Genomic DNA, 19,974 nt, shown 5'->3' with positions numbered 1-19,974 from the left:
ACAGGGAAACACCAGGGTCAGTCGAGGATGGGGCTTGGAGGGTAGGGGTGGATATCATGGGCAAGAGCTCAGTCAGAAATGTGTGAAGTAGGGTGAGCATGTCTAAGTCTGGCTACCTAGTCCTAAGGGTCATTAGGTTAGGGGACTAGTAGCCCTGAATGTATGGAGAAGGAAATGGCAACCCACTCCAGTGTTCTTGCCTGGAGAATCCCAGGGACGGGGGAGCCTGGTAGGCTGCCGTCTATGGGGTCGCACAGAGTCGGACACGACTGAAGTGACTTAGCAGCAGCAGCAGCAGCAGCCCTGAGTATAAGAGCCCAACAGGGGAAGTGGTAGAGATATGGGCTCTGGATATTTAGTTTGTATTTGAAAGGCAAACTTTCAGGCCTGTAGTTTTCTCTCTCTAGGAATTAGCTGTGCGAGAGGCTTTCTCACTAGGGCCTGTAAGACCCCTGTTATTGTTTAATATAGGCCATTTTTACATTTAATTTTGAATTGTCATATATCAGCTTGTATCCTTAGGTAAGTTTTCTTTCTGGAAGGGAAATATTAATAGTATATCATCCTTTGAATAAAGATGCTACCTTAAGAAGTGTGGACATTACCTAGGGTAATCAGATTGTCCTTTAATTGATGAATAAGCATAGTATTATATGTTTTTATAATATTTATGGAATTTTGTCATGTACACTTTAAATCTGAATTTGAAAATATGAGCAGTTCTTTTGCAGGCCAACGTTATTCACTCTTAATCCCTGAATATCTGTCCATCCCTTGTCACATTTCCTTGATCAGGGCTTCATGAAACAGTGGATTATTAAAGTTGTTGGTGGTTGTGATGGGCTGTCAATATGACCTTAGGTTTATTTCAAGTTTCAGTCATTAGAATATTCTCAAGCTTTGCTTATTCTTTGCTTATCCGTTTTGTAGTTAAATTTTATACTAACTATAAATAGTTAAATATTCTTAAATTTGTGGTTATACCAAACTTTTGTCTTTGGATAGCTCAAGTCACTATAGAGGAAATCACTCCACTTGTCCCCCCACAATCAGGAGATAAAGGACAAGAAGATCTTACAAGCTATTTTCTTGAAGCACTTTTAAAATATATAGTAATTCAGGTATGTGTAATCTTCTTTTATATCACCCTTCTTACTATCCTGTGGGTAGTTCATTTTCAACTCCTTCCAGTTATGCTGTCATACTAGATACTTGCTTATTTTCCTAAAGGAGGAGTAACAGATTTTTAATTCTGAAAATATATGTTAGTATGCTCTTCCTGAAATAAAATCATTAGAGGGATTATGAACCTCTTAGAAAGGGAGCTGGAGAGAGAGATTTTTATAGTAGACTCTTTATAGTGTCAGCAAAAATAAGACCAGGAGCTGACTGTGACTCAGATCATGAACTCCTTATTGCCCAATTCAGACTTAAATTGAAGAAAGTAGGGAAAACCAGTAGACCATTCAGGAATGACCTAAATCTAATCCCTTATGACTATACAATGGAAGTGACAAATAGATTCAAGGGATTAGATTTGATAGAGTGCCCAAAGAACTATGGACAGAGGTTTGTGACATTTTATAGGAGGCAGGGATCAAGACCATCCCCAAGAAAAAGAAATGCAAGAAGGCAAAATGGTTGTCTGAGGAAGCCTTACAAACAGCTATGAAAAGAAGAGAAGTGAAGACAAAGGAGGGAAGGAAAGATATACCTATTTAAATGCAGGGTTCCAGAGAATATCAAGGAGAGATAAGAAAGCCTTCCTCAGTGATCAGTGCAAAGAAATAGAGGAAAGCAGTAGAATGGGAAAGACTAGAGATCTCTTCAAGAAAATTAGAGATACCAAGGGAATATTTCATACAAAGATAGGCTCAATAAAGGACAGAAATGGTATGGACCTAACAGAAGCAGAAGATATTAAGAAGAGGTGGCAAGAATACACAGAAGAACTGTACAGAAAAGATCTTCATGACCCAGATAATCACAATGGTGTGATCACTCATCTAGAGCCAGATATCCTGTGAAGTGATATGAGCCATAGGAATGTGAAGTCAAGTGGGCCTTAGGAAGCATCACTACAAACAAAGCTAGTGGAGGTGATGGAATTCCATTTGAGCTATTTCAAATCCTGAAAGATGATGTTCTAAAAGTGCTACACTCAATATGCCAGCAAATTTGGAAGACTCAGCAGTGGCCACAGGACTCGAATAGGTCGGTTTTCATTCCAATCCCATAGAAAGACAATGCCAAAGAATGCTCAAACTACCACACAATTGCACTCACCTCACACACTAGCAAAGTAATGCTCAAAATCATCCAAGCCAGGCTTTAACAGTATGTGAACTGTGAACTTCCAGATGTTCAAGCTGGATTTAGAAAAGGCAAAGGAACCAGAGATCAAATTGCCAACATCCGCTGGATCATGGAAAAAGCAAGAGAGTTCCAGAAAAACATCTGTTTCTGCTTTATTGACTATGCCAACGTCTTTGACTGTGTGGATCACAACAAACTGTGGAAAATCCAAGAGATGGGAATACCAGACCACCTGACCTGCCTCCTGAGATATCTGTATGCAGGTCAAAAAGCAACAGTTAGAACTGGACATGGAACGAGACTGGTTCCAAAACGGGAAAGGAGTACATCAGGGCTGTGTATTGTCACCCTGCTTAACTTAAATGCAGAGTAAGTACATCATGAGAAATGCTGGATTGGATGAAGCACAAGCTGGAATCAAGATTGCTAGGACAAATATCAATAACCTCAGATATGCAGATGACCACCCTTATGGCAGAAAATGAAGAATACCAAAGAGCCTCTTGATGAAAGTGAAAGAGGAGAGTGAAAAAGCTGGCTTAAAACTCAGCATTCAGAAAACTAAGATCATGGCATCCGGTCCCATCATTTCATGGCAAATAGGTGGGGAAACAGTGAGAGACTTTATTTTGGGAGACTCCAAAATCACTGCAGATGGTGACTGCAACCATGAAATTAAAAGACACTTACTTCTTGGAAGGAAAGTTATGACCAACCTAGACAGCTTATTAAAAAGCAGAGACATTACTTTGTTAACAAAGGTCCGTCTAGTCAAAGCTATGGTTTTTCCAGTAGTCATGTATGGATGTGAGAGTAGCACTATAAAGAAGGCTGAGCACCAAGGAATTGATGCTTTTGAACTGTGGTGTTGGAGAAGAGTCTTGAGAGTCCCTTGGACAGCAAGGAGATCCAGCCAGTGCATCCTAAAGGAAATCAGTCTTGAATATTCATTGGAAGGACTGATGCTGAAGCCAAAACTCCCAGTACTTTGGCCGCCTGATGCAAAGAACTGACTCATTTGAAAAGACCCTGATACAGGAAAGATTGAAGGCAGGAGGAGAAGGGGATGACAGAGGATGAGGTAGTTGGATGGCATCACCGACTCGACGGACATGAGTTTGAGTACCAGGAGTTGGCGATGGAGAGGGAGGCCTGATGTGCTGCAGTCCATGAGGTCGCAAAGAATCAAACACGACTAAGCGACTGAACTGAACAGAATCTGAATTTTATGTGTATATACCTTATGCGAGCCAATTGTGTTTACTTTCTAGTCTTTCGTTTATAGTTAGCAGCTGTGGCACTTAAATGAAAGATGGTTTGATTTAGGGATCAATCTGACTAGAGGCAGCAATTGAGGAGGTGGACTGAGGATGCCCTTAGAGAGTGGAGAGATGTTATTTTTACTTAAACCTACTTGTACTTTCAAAAATTTTAGGTACATGTATTATGTAGGATAACCTGTTTGTTTTCATATATGAAATGTGCATATCCTGATTGATAAAACACTTTTAGCATATATACATTTCTTTTAATTGTTCTGAACACAAAAATTCCCTGTGTCTCAGAAACAAACCTTATGAAGTTAATATGCACCCTGAATGAGATGGCCAGGGTTTGAATCCTGACTGTGCATCTTACTGATAGTATGACTTTTGGTAAAGGACTTAACCTCTCTGTGCATCAAGTAAAAAGAAAAAAATAATACATATTCCATTTTGGTGTTTGGGGCTTAAGTAATTAGTGTATAGTATTTAGAATAACCAACTATGATATATAGTATGTGTTTTGTAGTGAGTCGTTACTGTTACTGTATTACCAGTTTTTATTTTTAAAATGTCTTTTGTACTTCATGTACATTTTTAAAATTGTTTTACTGGTTTATTGAGATACAGTAAACTGTAATGTTTGAAAAGTACATTTTAATCACAAAATAAAATAAAATTAAAAAAAAAAAAGAAAAGTACATTTTGATGAATTTTATTACATGTAACCCCCCCCCAAGACCATCACAACAATCAAGATAATGAATGTATCTATCACCCCTAAAAATTCTCAGATTCCATAGTAATCCACCCTTCTGTACCTGCCTGCCACCCTTCATCATCTTGTTCCCCAGGCTACTGTTGATCTGATTTACTTTCACCGTAGTTTGCATCTTCTGTATTTTCATATAAATGGCATCATATTGTACCTCTATTTTTCTTCTATTTTTGGTCTGGCTTTTTTTTTTTTAACCCAACATAATAATTTAAAAAATATTTATTATTGTATGTATCTACAGTTTGGTTCTTTTTATTGCTGAGTAACTTTTCAGTGTATGGATATGCTATGATTTGTTATCCAGTCATCTACTGATGGTATGGTGAATTGTTTCTAGTTTTGGGTTATTACAGATAAAACTACTATGATTATTGGTAAATAAGTCTTTGTGTGAATACAGACTTCTTTTCCCTTGGGCAAATACCTAGTAGTGGAATAGCTAGATTTTATGGTAAGGTGTATATTGACTCTTTTCAAGTGCTTGTACCTTTTTATATTCCACTAGCTATGTTTGAAACTATAAAAGATTGCTTCATATACTCACCATCAGTTGATATGGTCAGTCTATAGTTTTAGTCATTCTAAAGTTAATGTATAGTAGTCTCTCGCTGTGGTCCACTCAGGTCCACTTTATTGTCCCCATATTTGGATATCTTCCTCAGCCTACTGGAGTTTTCACACCCTCTATTTCACAACTCTGCTCCTTCTGGCTTACTCCCCTCTACACTTCGTGGATACTTTGTAAGACTCTGAGTCCCCCCTTAACTACTGCCTCTGTTACACTCCCTCCATGGATGCCTCCTGTGGTCAGGCTCTGATTGCCTGCACTTGACTGACACTCTTTCATACCTTCCACTCTTCCCTCCCACATATGCCTGTTTTGTTTGACTTTTAGGTTGAATTATTCAGGAAGGGAGAAAGAGGAAAGAACACTATCATCTTTGTCAGTAGTAGAGCCGAGTTTTAAGTCAACTTTGACAGTTTTCCAGAGCACATTATAAGATTTTTGAAAGATAACATGTATCATTGGCCTCTTATACACAGATATTTTTCAATAAATACGATCTACACTACTACACAAGCCACTGTTGCTTGAATCTATGAATATGGAGGGCTGACCACAACATGACAGATGAATTTTTAAGTGCACGGAGGATCGGCACTTCAACCCCCAGGTTGTTCAGGGGTCAGCTGTGTATTGTATTTGCATGGCAGAATAAATATTCTATTTATATAAACATATGTACATACACAGATTTAGCTTTTTATCTTTGTGGTCTAAGTTTAGTTTATTGCTTAGGTAGCCTCTTATAAGCTTGTTTTTAACAGCTAGTATTTTTTTTTTCCTCTTTTTTTCCCTCCTAGAATGATTCTAATTTTTTGTTTATTTTTAGGTAAAAAGTTTAGAGTGGAAGAACAAAGAAAACCAAGAAAGAGGATTTTCATTTTTGTTTTCACATTTTAAGAAATATTATTTGCCTTATATTTTCCCAAACATCTGTAAGGAGAATAGTTTATATCATCCTGTACTTGGTAAGTAATCTTTGTAATTTTCTGAAATATATAATAGTAAAACATTCATCAGTAGAAATTTAGCATTTATTATCTGCAGAAAACTTGCCACATTTAATTTGTATTGATTAATTGGAGATAGTATACCATGATTCATACTGAATGTCATACTGAAAGTACAATTTTATTAGTGTAGAATTTTCATTCCGAGTGAAGAGATTTATCAAAAACTTATTTCTGGGTATCACCTCTTGGAGAAGTTAGCCTACCAGGAATATTTGTGATTACAAATTAAATTTAATTCTAATGTTTGGTATCATCTTTAAACTATTTTGTAAAACTTTTTAAAGGTCCTTCAAAGGTTTGGTTTTGTATGTCTTTTTCAAATTCTATATGAATAATTATATTGTCATATATTTTGATCATATCTTGTTCCAGTATTTAGTGACTATGCCAAAATGTCTTTCGGAACCTTGAAGCTATAGCCTCAAGGACAAAGCCTGGGTTAGAAGTAGACCACTGCCATGTATAGAAGCCATTGACAGCCTGTATGTAGAACTGTCTTTTTTGCACAAAGATGTTTCTGTTTTAAGTTCTGCCAAGTTTAGACAGCTCACAAGCTTAGGCACAGTCATTAAGGCTGGTAGAAATGACTTAAATTAGAGTAGCAGACCTTTACCATTGAAAACAATATTTGCTTTAAAAATAATTTTTCTATGAAAATTCTCATACTTTGTATGATATCAAAATATGTGTCTCAGACCTAGTTAATTGAAGTGAGCTCTCATTAATTTTAAATGGCTCTGGAAATTTCTTAATATTTTTAATTATTTTTTTAGTGATATTTTTGCACATTTCATGTATCAGCTGTATATGTTTCAGTCTTCTAGATTCCCATGCTAATATCTAGCAAATTATTTTAAAATGTATTAATTCTATTTCTTAAATCAGGATATTATCACATTTTCTGAAATATTTAAAAACATAGATTTATCTAAGCATAATTCCTTTCCTATTTTGGTTTTTGTTTCAATGTGTGCAGATATCCCACAGATGAGACCAAAGCCACATTATGTCATGATCAAGAAGGATGCTGAAACCAATGAGGCAATCTATTGTACAAAGGAGCCTTTCATTAAGGCTCGTGTTATTGTCATTCGTTGGCTGGTTTCATTCTGGCTGGAGCCAAAGCCGCATACAGGACCTCATATTCCTGGGATGGAAGGTGAAGTCTTGCCCAAAAATATTCAGGTAATACACACCCAGAGCAAACTTGTTAAAGTTAAAAATGGGTTTAGGGATTTGTCCACTGATTTCAGTTCCTTAGATGCAGAACCCATTTAAAACAAATAATAACACTACATTCTTTTTATAAATGTATTTTGTAAATCCAGATTTTAATAAGCATTATAGAAACAATAGTTTTCTTAATGAAAAATGGAATTTGTAAAGTATAGAAGATAATTTCAGTCATATATAAGTCTCAGGTTATTTCTTTATTTCATGTTAATTTTACAGTTGTAAAATTAACAATTGTACAAATAAAAATATTCTGAATTGTGCAAATTCTTGCAGTTGGAAACAACTTGCAATTAAATGACCTTCATAGTTCTATTTACTTTTTATTTACTTTTTAAATATTTAGTTACTTATTTTGATTGCCCTAAGTCTTAGTTGTAGCACACGGGCTCAGTAGTTGCTCTGTAGCACATGGGATCTTAGTTACCCAACCAAGGACCAAACTCACGTTCCCTGAGTTGGGAGACAGATTCTTAACCACTGAACCACCAGGGAGGAAATCCCATTCATAGAGTACTGTTTTAAAGTCCTGTCACCGTGTCATGCCCCCTTTTTTTTCAGGAACACCGACTCTAGAAATGTGATGTAAAGTTACACAGCTATGCAGTGGAAGGACTAATATTTAAAATTCTGTATTTTTAATTAAACCATTACCCTCTTTTTTCACTTGCCCCTCCTCTCAATGTGTATTTTTTTTCCTGAAATTGTCTTTATTGCAGTGTTTTTATTTTTCCTTTTCTCATATTTCCTCATTTTAAAAATATTTTATATATGTGTGCTTTTTATACAACCTCTTTTAAGTACTTTAAAAGTTAAGTGGAGGTATAAAGTATGTTCATTAACATTCAGAAAATTTTACTTATATTCCCTCTAGCCTTTTATTTGTCTATAGCAGATTACGTGATGCGTTTTCCCCAAAACATTATGTTCTAGGTTCTCTACAAAAAGTTTTTGAATGTAGATACTCTCAAGCAGAACTGTTCTTTCAGATCCCAGAATTCAATAAACTAAACATAAGATTTTTTTTTTAGTTGGGAAGGCATATTTGAGATCATTTACATACTTTAAACCCTTTTATTTTATAGATGATAGAACTGAGACCAAAAATTGAATAATGTACCAGAAAGTATATTATCATGTTACTGTATAGTGACGTGTATAGTGCTACCTATCATACCATGGTAGTAATTTCTTTATTACTGCCTTAAGACTTTTGCTTTTTCCCTAAATTTAGCCATCATCTTCAGTCATGGTAAAAATTGTTAAGTTATTAGAATGCAGAGTTTTCTAATATATATTTTATGTTAGCTTCATTTCTACTTTTTCTGTCATTTTTTTTCTGTTCCTTTGGTTTTTTTAAGAAGTTTTTGCTTGCATAATCTTTGTTTATGATAAAATAGAGATGACTTTACACATTTAAGACAATAAATAATCCAGTTTTAAGGTATTTGTTATTGAAGATCAAGCTCACTCCATTGACATTATTCTTTTACCCAGTCTAATCGTAACTTGTTTGTGCTGCAAACACACTGAAAAACTTAATTGAGTAGATGTTTGGTGAGTATCACTATGTCACTTAGATATTGAGTTATTTCATTGCCATTTAATTATTTAGCATGGATTCTAAATGAAATTAAAATCTATTCCTAGATTTTAAACAATGCCATAAGTTACTTATAGAATGCTTTGAATTTTGTCAGTATTTGCTACTGGAAGACAAAATATTGAGTTAAAGGATCGTGATATTCTCCCCCTTTTGTTTTTATTTTAGAGAGCAGCTGCTAGTTTGGTATCCAGAGAAGAAAACAAAAATGATAATGCTGATAAAACAGATAGAAGTACAGAACCTGAACAGTCTCATTCCAACACAAGCACTCTCACGGAGCGAGAACCTAGCTCTTCTAGTCTCTGTAGTATTGATGAAGAGCATCTCACAGACATTGAAATAGTTCGCCGAGTTTTTTCTTCTAAAAGAAGTAACGTAAACTTTGTCACAGAGATATTTCGTCAGGTAAAATATCTCTCAATATTTTTAATTTGTAATATAAACTTTTGCCTTTAATATTGAATATACTGACTTTTAGCTATTTAGAATTTATTCTTCATGAAAAAAAATTTTTAAGTTCATATTTAGTTTATTTATAAAACTTACTACATTTAATCCTTGAATGTTTTCAGTTATTTTTTTAGTTTATGATAACTTTGGTTTAATAATTATCCCCCCAATATTTCTTCTGTTACCAGAATGATTTTCTTAGTGACTCACTTTATGGTTTGAAAGTTTTCTTCCTATAATTTATTAATAAGTTATAGTAAAGTTATTTATCTTTCACTCTAAAATTAATAAAAAATGATTTATGAATACAGAGTGTCTTTATCCTCCACGTGGAGGCTCGGTTTTGTCTTCTAAGGCATTCTGAAATTAAATTTGCTTAAGCCATATATTGTTTGGGGAATAAAATAAAGAAGAGGGAAGGGAAAATAATAAAAGCTATTTCACATAAAGATAGTTAAAAATTCCTAAGTGCACATTTTCAGTTACATAGAAATTTTATGGGAAAATAAACCTTTTGAAAACTAATCATTTGCTCTTAATAGCAAAGGTACTTAACTTTTACAGGTAAACATCATTGAGTTTTGTAGCTGAAGGGGATCATTCAAGTCTCACAGCAAGTAAGTGGTAGATCCTGGACTAAAAATCTGTTAGTGCTCTTTATTCTATGCTACACTGTCTTCACATGCCAGGGAGCTCTCCAGGCAAAGCAAATTTTCATCTCCTACATGTTTGTTGATATGTAAAAGAAAGCATGAGGCAGCATTAGCTTTGTCAGTTTAAGGTAAACAAACAAGTTGTAACATTTTGTCCAGCTTTGGCAGTGAGTTGCCAGCTTTAGGGTTTGGGTTGACAGAATACATGACAAGTGCGAAGGGAAAAGTATTTGACAAGTATGAGTGGACTACTTTGCTTATGGGAAAATATAAAGCTTATAGAACTATAAAGGTTTTCTAGTTCTTAAGTCAGTTTGAGTATGTTTGTTTTTGTAGGAATTTGTTCATTACATTTGTTTTTAAATGCATTCTCTTATCTTTTTAAATCTCTGGAGCATTTATATTCATGTTTTTCCTTGTCATTCCTGTTAGTATTTGTTCCTTGTTTGTTTTTTCTTGATGATTCTTACCAGAGATTTGTCAGTTTTATTAGTCTTTGCAAAGAGTGAACTTCTGGCCTTGTTGATCCTCTGTGTTTTATGTTCATTTTCTCATTTGTTAATTTTGCTCCTTGTTATTTCTTTCTACTTTTCTTGATTTTATTTGATGGTTCTTTTGCTAGCTAATTTAATTAGTCTCACATTTTTTTCATATAAGCATTTTTGAGACAGTTATTTTACCTCTTAATGCTGTTTTGGCTACAGTCTACAAACTTTGTATGTGTATTATTCACTTCTAAATGTTTTATAATTTTCATGTTAATACCTTCTTTGACCTGTGAGTTATTTAGGTGTCCATCTTCCAAACAAATAAGACTTTTCTAGTTTTCTTTTTTCTCACAGATTTCTAATGTGATTCTTTTTGGTCAGAGGATATAATTTGTGTAATTAGTATGTAGTCAGTCCTCATAAATGTCCTATGTGTTTGAAGAGAATGTATTCTTTTCTATGAAGTTCATGATTTTTAAAGTTTATTAAATCAAGCATATTATTGTGTTGGTGAACTTTTCTGTATTCTTACCTAAAATTTTTGGTCAGCTTTACCTCACAGTTATGGAGAAGGGTGTATTAAAATCTTTTGTTCTGATGGTGATTTGCTTATTTTTTTCTTTGTAGTTCCATAAATTTTCCTTTGTATATTTTGAAGCTTTATAATTAAGTACATACATATTTATAATTTTATATCTTCTTGGTGAGTTAAACTTTTTGTTTATGGACCTCTTAATCTGTAGAAATTATGTGTAGTGAAAAAGAAAACTTACTTTGCTTAAAATCTACCTATAGTAGTCTATCTACTTTTAGTACATTAATACCACTTTTTATTAGAATTATCCTCATGTATATTTTTTTAATTCTTTAATTTTAAGTTCTTTTTATTACATTTTATATGTCTTTTGTAAATATGATTAGATTTTAAAAAATCTTTGTGTTTTAATGGAATATTTATTATAATTACTGATATGTTTGGATTTATTGGTATGATCTTATTTTGTTCTTTTTATTTTTCTTATGTCTGTATTTTTTATATTCCTCTTATTTTTTACTTTCTTTTTAATTGATGTTTTTTCATTCTATATCCTCCTTCCTATCACTTGGTTTGAAAGTTTTTTCTTTTCCTTTTCCTTTAGTGATAACTATCTAAATTTTAACATACATACTTCACTTTCCAAATGTAAAGTTATTGTTTTTTTACCCTCTTCCTAATCAATACAAGGTTAATAGAACCCTATTATTCGGATTTCTCCCCAAATAATATATTGTTATTAACAAATAATTCAGTTCTATTTTGCAGTTTATATATTTAACTCCAGTATCATTATTATCTGTGTGTTCAGTTGATTTACAGTTATTTTTATTCATCACTCCTTTTGATTATGATTTCTTCCTTTTCAGGTCTTTCATTTAGAATTACTTTTCTCAGCTTGAAATTCATCATTGAGAATTTACTTTCAGTTCAGTTCAGTCGCTCAGTCGTGTCCGACTCTTTGCGACCCCATGAGTCGCAGCACGCCAGGCCTCCCTCTCCAACACCAACTCCCGGAGTTTACCCAAACTCAAGTCCATCGAGTCAGTGATGCCATCCAGCCATCTCATCCTCTGTCATCCCCTTCTCTTCCTGCCCCCAATCCCTCCGAACTTTAGGGTCTTTTCCAATGAGTCAACTCTTTGCATGAGGTGGCCAAAGTATTGGAGTTTCAGCTTCAGCATCAGTCCTTCCAATGAACACCCAGGACTGATCTCCTTTAGGATGGACTGGTTGGATCTTCTTGCAGTCCAAGGGACTCTTCAAGAGTCTTCTCCAACACCACAGTTCAAAAGCATCAATTCTTTGGCACTCAGCTTTTCTCATAGTCCAACTCTCACATCCATACATGACCCCTGGAAAAACCATAGCCTTGACTAGACGGACCTTTGTTGGCAAAGTAATGTCTCTGCTTTTGAATATGCTATTTAGGTTGGTCATAACTTTCCTTTCAAGGAGTAAGCTTAGTGGATGTCAAACACTTACAAAGTTTTGCTCTGACAATGCCTTTATTTTGCCCACATATTTTTTCCACTGCATATAAAATTCTAGATTGACAGTTATTTTCACCCAGTACATTTCAGGTACTTTCCCACTTTGCTGGTTTACCATGTTACTGTTGACATGTCAGTCAGCAGTTGAACTGTTGATACTTTATAGGTCAGTTGTCTTTCTCTGGCTTTTAATACCTTTTTTTTTTTTTTTTTAAACTATTTGGCATTTTGTATTTTACTGTGCCATATTTGGGACTTCCCTGATAGCTCCTGCAATGTAGGAGACTCCAGTTCAATTCCTGAATCAGGAAAATCCACTGGAGAATGCATAGGCTACCCACTCCAGTATTCTTGGGCTTCCTATGTGGCTCAGTTGGTAAAGAATCCACCTGCAATGTGGGAGACCTGGGTTTGATCCCTCGGTTGAGAAGAGCCCCTGGAGAAGGGAAAGGCTACCCCCTCCAGTATTCTGGCCTGGAGAATACCATGGACTGTATAGTCCATGGGGTTGCAAAGAGTTGGACACCACTGAGTGACTTCCACTTTCACTTTTCACTGTTCAGGTCTAGATTTCCTTTTATTCTTCAGGGGATACTTTGGGCATACTGTATTTATGGATTAGTATAATTTAACAGTTCTGGAAAATTTCCAGCCATCATTCTCTCTTAAAATATTGTCTCTGAACTTTTTTTTTTTGCATTTCAAGATGTGTTAAACCTTCCCACTTAATACATCTACTAATCTCACATATATATATTTTCAATCTCTTTGTCTCTCCATGCTACATTCTGGATACTTTTTTTCTAATTACAACTGTTTCTGAAAGTTGGCCAGTCTGGTCAATTTTAGGTCTCTAGTTCATACCTTACTTTTTATGTATTGATCTGACTTTTTTTTTTTTTTATTATATTTATATTTTATTTTCTATTGACTGATTGATCCTCCTGATATTCCCGAAGTCTTTAAAGGTCTGAGTCTGCCATATTTTGTTTCTGAATGTTCTTCCTCGTGGTGCTATATATTCTCTTGAAATATTTTGTGATCAGAATTTTGATTCTGAACTTTTGCTACTTACGACTGTTTCTTGATTTGGTTTGTTAAAGATTGATTGTTCCAGAGAGGAGGTGCATTTACTGCGTATAGATAGATGCAAGGAAACTCTTCAATCTCACATTAAACTGAACTCCTGAAGTTTAAGCCAGGCAGATAATATGAACGTACAAGTGTAAACCTGTATTAAGGCTAGCTTTTGGTTACAGCTTTTGAGGAGATGTCTGTTATCTACTTTGCCTCTATGTATGGGCAGTTTTCCTTGCAGACTTTTAATGGGGTAGACGTTTAATGAGAACAAGGGCTCTGGAACATGCCCTAGATTATAGAACACTTCTTCCCTTCCCAGAATGTTTCTCTTGAGAATTTAGAATTCTTTAAAATCCCTTTCTAAGGTCTGAGTCTGTCCCCTGAACGTCCCTCAGATCTTTAGATAACACTTCATAACCTGTACCAATATAGCAGGTTTGGGGTCATTTTTAGAATGTAGCTTGTCACATTAAAGAGAATGAATTTATCCCGACATGTTTTCATAAAGACATAGGTATTTGGAACCTTAAGGTAGACATATTTAATGATCAAAGTCTTAAATCAAAGTCCTGGGAAACAGGGCTTGGGAAAAATAAGAAATATTCAGAAAAAAACTGTAAGTTGCACAGTACTGTATAACAAATATAGGCTACTCGAGGAGCCTGGTGGGCTGCAGTCCATGGGGTCGCTGAGGGTCGGACATGACTGAGCGATTTCACTTTCTCTTTTCATTTTCATGCACTGGAGAAGGAAATGGCAACCCACTCCAGTGTTCTTGCCTGGAGAATCCCAGGGACGGGGGAGCCTGGTGGGCTGCCGTCTCTGGGGTCGCACAGAGTTGGACACGACTGAAGCGACTTAGCAGCAGCAGTTTTAAGTGATGGGACTGGATGCCATGATCTTTATTTTTTGAATGTTGAGTTTTAAGTCAGCTTTTCACTCTCCTCTTTCACTTTCATCAAGAGACTCTTATAGGTCCCCTTTACTTTCTACCATAAGGGTAGTGTCATCTGCATATATGAGGTTATTGATGTTTCTCCCAGCAATCTTGATTCCAGCTTATGCTTCATCCAGCGGGGCATTTCACTGATGATATATATTCCTTTGGAATTCCAATTTTGGAAGTTTCCCTATCATTCTTTCTTCCTTGCCCCTATAGATCCATAAAATCCAGAGTAATTGGTTCCACTCAAAATGAAACCACTTTATTGCTACACCTAAGACCTCTCTTGAGTTTGGACCTCATGTAAGTTTTTATTTTCAAATATTTCTCCCTACTTTTTGGCTCATCAGTGCATTTAAGAAGATAAAAAATTTTTTTTAATGTATTACATATTTTTTTCAGTTGTACGATTGCTTACCCAGTATCACAGTCTTGGAAATAGAATTCCCCTTATTGGGTTTTTAATGATACTATTTATATTTTAATTTCTAGAAGTTAATAGTTGGTTGTTTTTAAATATCTGTATAGTGATTTTTTTCCAGTGGCTTATTTGTTCATATTTTCACTTTCTTAATATTAAAACATATTAAAATATTCACATTCCTTATTCCAATAATTCTAGTAACTTAGGTTTTTGCTGTTCTGGCCTTGTTTGTTGTTTGTTTATTCACCCTCATTTGTTTGTTTGGATTTTTATGTTCAGAGCTTACATTTCTTTGGAATCTTATGAAAATTACTTTAAAACCTGAGTTGAAGCATGTGTTCCTCCAGAAAAGATTTGCACTTGCTTCTCTCAGGTATGCAGGAGTCCTGTCAACCTTGGTTTGCTTTACATTACAATTCTTTGCTTATGATTCTTCTCACTTTGCAGCACTCAAAGTTAGGTGATAGCCAGCCTGCGAATATGAGTTTCCAGGGAAGACTGGTATTCCTTACTCGAAGTCAGCAGACAAGTTTCTTCACTGACTCTTCTCTGGAGTCAAGTTTTTTCTTCCTCTCCTAGCTCACCATTATTTTGAGGATGTACCCATGATTGGTTTCACGTTTATATGGTCTCTCCGGTCCACACAGAGGGCATTAAAGCAAAGCTCTGAAGGCTGTCCAAGGCAGCACCCACCTGTTGCATTGCTTACTCGCCCCTCTAGATCAATACTTTCATTTTGTTCTAGACTCAGAATATCCTTACAAGCTGAGCCATTCATTTAAAAGGTATATTATACTTTTTATGTGACAACTTTTAGGTGTTCTGTGCAAGTAGATTCTAGGGTATCTTTCTTACAATACTGCTGGGAACTGAAGTTCTCTGAGATGTTATTTTTATTGTAACAGCTGCTTTTTAAAAGTGGTTTTTAAGGCAAAACTTAAATAAAAATAGATTTTAGGATGGTGACTCCAATGAATCATTAATGTTTTGAAAGGAATCAATTTCTAAGATTAGATTGTAGTAGAAAAGCTATTTTTACTTGCTTAATACTGATGATAAGTTTGCGTAACGGAGAATCTGTGTAATAATTTCTGTTTTAATTTGAAGGCTCATATGTTTCATACTGTGGTATAGACAGAAATATTTCATTAATTATTAGGTATATAGGCATATGATGATTTTTGCCCTTAGCAATCCCAGCTAGAGCACAAGTCCCTCTGTAGGTAAGTTTAGTAGAAATGTCTTATCTTTTTGTCTTTCAAATAATTTCATCCTCATAGCCATTACACTTAACTGTTTCCCTGTCTTAAGCCTTCCTGTCTTTCCTTCCCACCTCCTCTTCTTACCTGGCTACTCAACCTTTAAGATCATAGCTTAAATGTGAGTACACCAGAAAAGTCTTCCATGACCACCCTCACCCATTCACCTGCCCACCCAGAAGCAGGTGTACACACACGTGTACATACACACACACACACACACACTCTCAGTAAGGACCTCTCTTTAATGATGTTTTTGAAAACTATACTCACCTTCATAGCATCTCTCCTGAGTTTTAGAAATTTTTTAATGTTTGTTTAATTTTGATCTTTCTTATTACCCTCCATAAATACTTATTCATCATTGTAGCCATAGTGCCTGGCAAGTGAGTTAGGTACCAAATAAATTTTGGTGAATTTGTTTAGTGAATTATCAAATTTGGTGAATTAATCAAGAAACTCAGTAACTGTTGAGTGCTGAGCACTTTGTTAGTGCTAGCTTTGGGCTAACATGTATTTCTAGAAGCCAAGTCTTGAGACAGTTTGTTACATAGGTGATAATTTTTTTTATGGCCAGTTTAATGATTGTGAGTTCTGGCTCAGATGAGGGTATCTATAATGTTATGTGTCTTTAAAAGAAAGGTACAACTGTAAAGCGTAAATGCCCAGATTATTTGAAATGATAAAATTATTCTCCATATCCCTTCAGTTCAGTATAGAATAGGCATAATAACACTATTTTATAAATAAACCCATTCTTTGTGCTGTATGTTGTTAGTACTTCTGAGGAGCCACAGATACTTTGATGTGAGGTAAATAAAACACATAAAGAGTTTAGCCTTTAAAAGCACCATAGATTTATTTATATGTAATTTAAAAATACATAAATGGGGGGCTGCTGCTGCTGCTAAGTCGCTTCAATCGTGTCCAACTCTGTGCGACCCCAGAGACGGCAGCCCACCAGGCTCCCCCGTCCCTGGGATTCTCCAGGCAAGAACACTGGAGTGGGTTGCCATTTCCTTCTCCAATGCTTGAAAGTGAAAAGTCAAAGTGAAGTCGCTCAGTCATGTCCGACTCTTAGCGACCCCATGGACTGCAGCCTACCAGGCTCCTCCATCCATGGAATTTTCCAGGCAAGAGTACTGGAGTGGGTTGCCATTGCCTTCTCCATAAATGGGGGGCAGTGGGTGGCAAAGTATAACCTGGGGCTCCTGAGAAATCCCCAGAACCTTTTGAGGTTCATAAGGTCAAAACCTTTTTCACTCTTGCTGTCTCACAAGTGTACAGTGAAATTTTCCCCGGGATACCTGGCATACGATATTGTATCAGATTTAATATGGAAGCAAGCAGATAAGAGAATCCAACTGTCTTCTATTAAGCTAAACATTAACGAGATTTACAAAAAAGTAAATAATTCTACTCTTCTTTTTATTTGGAAAATGAATTATTCATGTTAACATACATTAGATTAAGTATTCTGAGACAAAATGTGAACCTCTTTGTCTCTAAGGAGATTTTTCTCTAACCTTTTTGTCTCTAAGGAGACAAAAAATTCCCAGGTCTGCTAAATGCTCACTGTATTAATTAAATTTTAAAGAATGTGTTTGTCACAATCTGGGTTGGTTAATAATGGAAGCCCATTAAAAAAAGTAATCAGAGACTAACATGTTTGTTAGCGTTTTTTCACCAAAGAAGAGAGCCTTAGCTACCAGTAAATCAGATCCCACTGGCGAAGCCACTTATTAGAAAACTGTGTACCAGGTTGCCTTAAGCTGATACCATTAAATATTTTACTTATTTTTTATCTCTTGTTTTGATTTTTTTTCTCCCTGTAGTTTTCTGGTTCTGATGTAGTTTTATGGTCATAAAATCATAAAAGTGGAGATGACCTCGTAGGTCTACCTGTAGAGAGAAAATTGGCTGAGTATTGATTCACATATTCTTGCCTATAATGACAGATTCCCTTATTATCAATTAATACTTGTATCTGATTGTGAGTGGTACTTCTTTGTAGAAAGATTAAGGTGCCAATATATGGATTTGACTTCCCTGGTGGCTCAGACGGTACAGCGTCTCCCTACAGTGTGGGAGACCTGGGTTCAGTCCATGGGTCAGGAAGATCTTCTGGAGAAGGAAATGGTAACCTACTCCAGTATTCTTGCCTGGAAAACCCCATGGACGGAGGAGCCTGGTAGGCTATATACAGTCCATGGGGTCGCAAAGAGTCAGACACGACTGAGCAACTTCACTCACTCATATGGATTTGAACGTTCTGGTCTGAGACAGCTATTTTTCATTGTAAATGTATAAAATGACCCTCTAGTTTTTATGCATCAGATTTTTAGCCATGACTAAGATCAGTCTTTCCTCAAGATCCTTTAGTGTGTAGGCAAAATCAGTATGGTGGCCTATAAGGACAAATGTGATATGTATTCACTCTTGTCTTTAATAGATACATCCAGCCACTTGGAATATAGTGTGATAATTTTTGCAATAATGAAAATCGTAGCTCTGGGTCTAATATTTTTAAAATTAATAAGCTTTATTTTTATAGAGCAGTGTTAGGTTTAAGGGCTTCCCTGGTGTCTCAGATGGTAAAGAGTCTGCCTGCAATGCAGGAGACCTGGGTTCGATCCCTGGATCGGAAAGATCCCCTGGAGAAGGAAATGGCAACCCACTCCAGTATTTTTGTATGGAAAATCCCATGGACCGAGGAGCCTGGTCAGCTACAAGGGTCGGACACGACTGAGTGACTTCTCTCTTTAGGTTCAAAACAAAAATGAGCAGAAAATACAGAGACTTCTCATGCTAATTTTTAAGTAAATTTTTCAGTATTTGAGAATAGAACTTTTAGAGATTGAGCTTTCTTTTTTCTTCTAGTATTTTTAAGGAAATCTGAACTGTTGCTTCAGTTGTAAAATAGTCTTAGAGCAGGCAGTGATGTTCAAAATTATGCCATTGACCATTAAACTGTCAGAACATGAGAATGAGAATTTGGGAATGGGTTTGTTAGATGGAGGAAAGTAGCAAGTAATGCAGTTTTCTAGGGAATCAATAGCAATAAATAAAAGGATTACCAAACAACTTGAAATACCCTATTGATATTACACATGAACTTTTCATCATTATTTTCTTGGCTAGTTTCAGTCAGATAAAGTAGTCTTTTGACCCCATAATTGTTATTAAATATTCATAGATAATTCTAGAGTAGAAAGTATCATGTTTTAGGTAAAGGTTTTGTGATTTTTACAGCTGAAATTCATAGATAATCATTATGAAACAAATACAAAAGAAAATCAAGTAAGTTGAATACCAATTTTATTTGTTAAAATACAATAAAATGTTAACACATAAACACAAATATTATAAGGGAAGGACTTTGAGTAGTGAGACTGAGTGCTTTTCTTCCTTTATAAGTATGAATTGTATAAAAGGGTTTTTTTTTTTTCTCTGATGATTTTTTGTGTTAAGGAAAATGTTATCTTTAAACTTAAGATAATACTGAAAGGAAAGGATAATTGTAAGGTATTCCTTTAAACTGTCTAAATATTTTTGCCATATTGTTTAGCTTGTAAAATTTTAAGTGTGTAAAATGACAGAAGAAAACTCTTACCTTTTTAAACAATATGTTGTGAAAAGCTAAGTTGCCTTGTTACATACTGTTTTTATTGCTTTTTAGAGTCATTTTTTAAAATTAAAATCTTTTTATCAAAATTTATTTTAATCTACAAAAATGTGATTTATTATGAAAAGTTGTATTTACATTAAACTTATAGGAGCACAATTACATTCAGAAATAGCACTATTGAAATAAATCTTTGCTCCTACGGTTGGAAATCCATATCTACCTACCAAAAGTATTTGTCTTAATGTATT

General features: G+C 35.1%; 1 protein-coding gene across 6 annotated transcripts in view; it reads left to right on the top strand.

The window, feature by feature from the left end:
* Window positions 1-19,974, top strand: part of RALGAPA1 (Ral GTPase activating protein catalytic subunit alpha 1) — a 211,099-nt gene that overhangs the window by 53,318 nt on the left and 137,807 nt on the right. For 5 of the 6 annotated variants that reach the window (XM_005222080.5, XM_059879341.1, XM_059879343.1 and 2 more), the window contains exons 7-10: window positions 1,006-1,121; window positions 5,751-5,889; window positions 6,911-7,119; window positions 8,939-9,178. In XM_005222080.5, coding sequence (XP_005222137.1) covers window positions 1,006-1,121; window positions 5,751-5,889; window positions 6,911-7,119; window positions 8,939-9,178 — 704 coding nt within the window. Of the gene's footprint in view, window positions 1-1,005; window positions 1,122-5,750; window positions 5,890-6,910; window positions 7,120-8,938; window positions 9,179-9,784; window positions 9,841-19,974 lie in introns of those variants that run through there. The other variant, XM_059879342.1, reaches the window with a different exon arrangement.

Source organism: Bos taurus, chromosome 21 (assembly GCF_002263795.3).
Source record: "Bos taurus isolate L1 Dominette 01449 registration number 42190680 breed Hereford chromosome 21, ARS-UCD2.0, whole genome shotgun sequence".
Classification (NCBI taxonomy): Eukaryota; Metazoa; Chordata; class Mammalia; order Artiodactyla; family Bovidae; genus Bos; species Bos taurus.
Note: the sequence above shows the minus strand (reverse complement) of the source record. Positions and strands in the feature narration are given on the sequence as shown.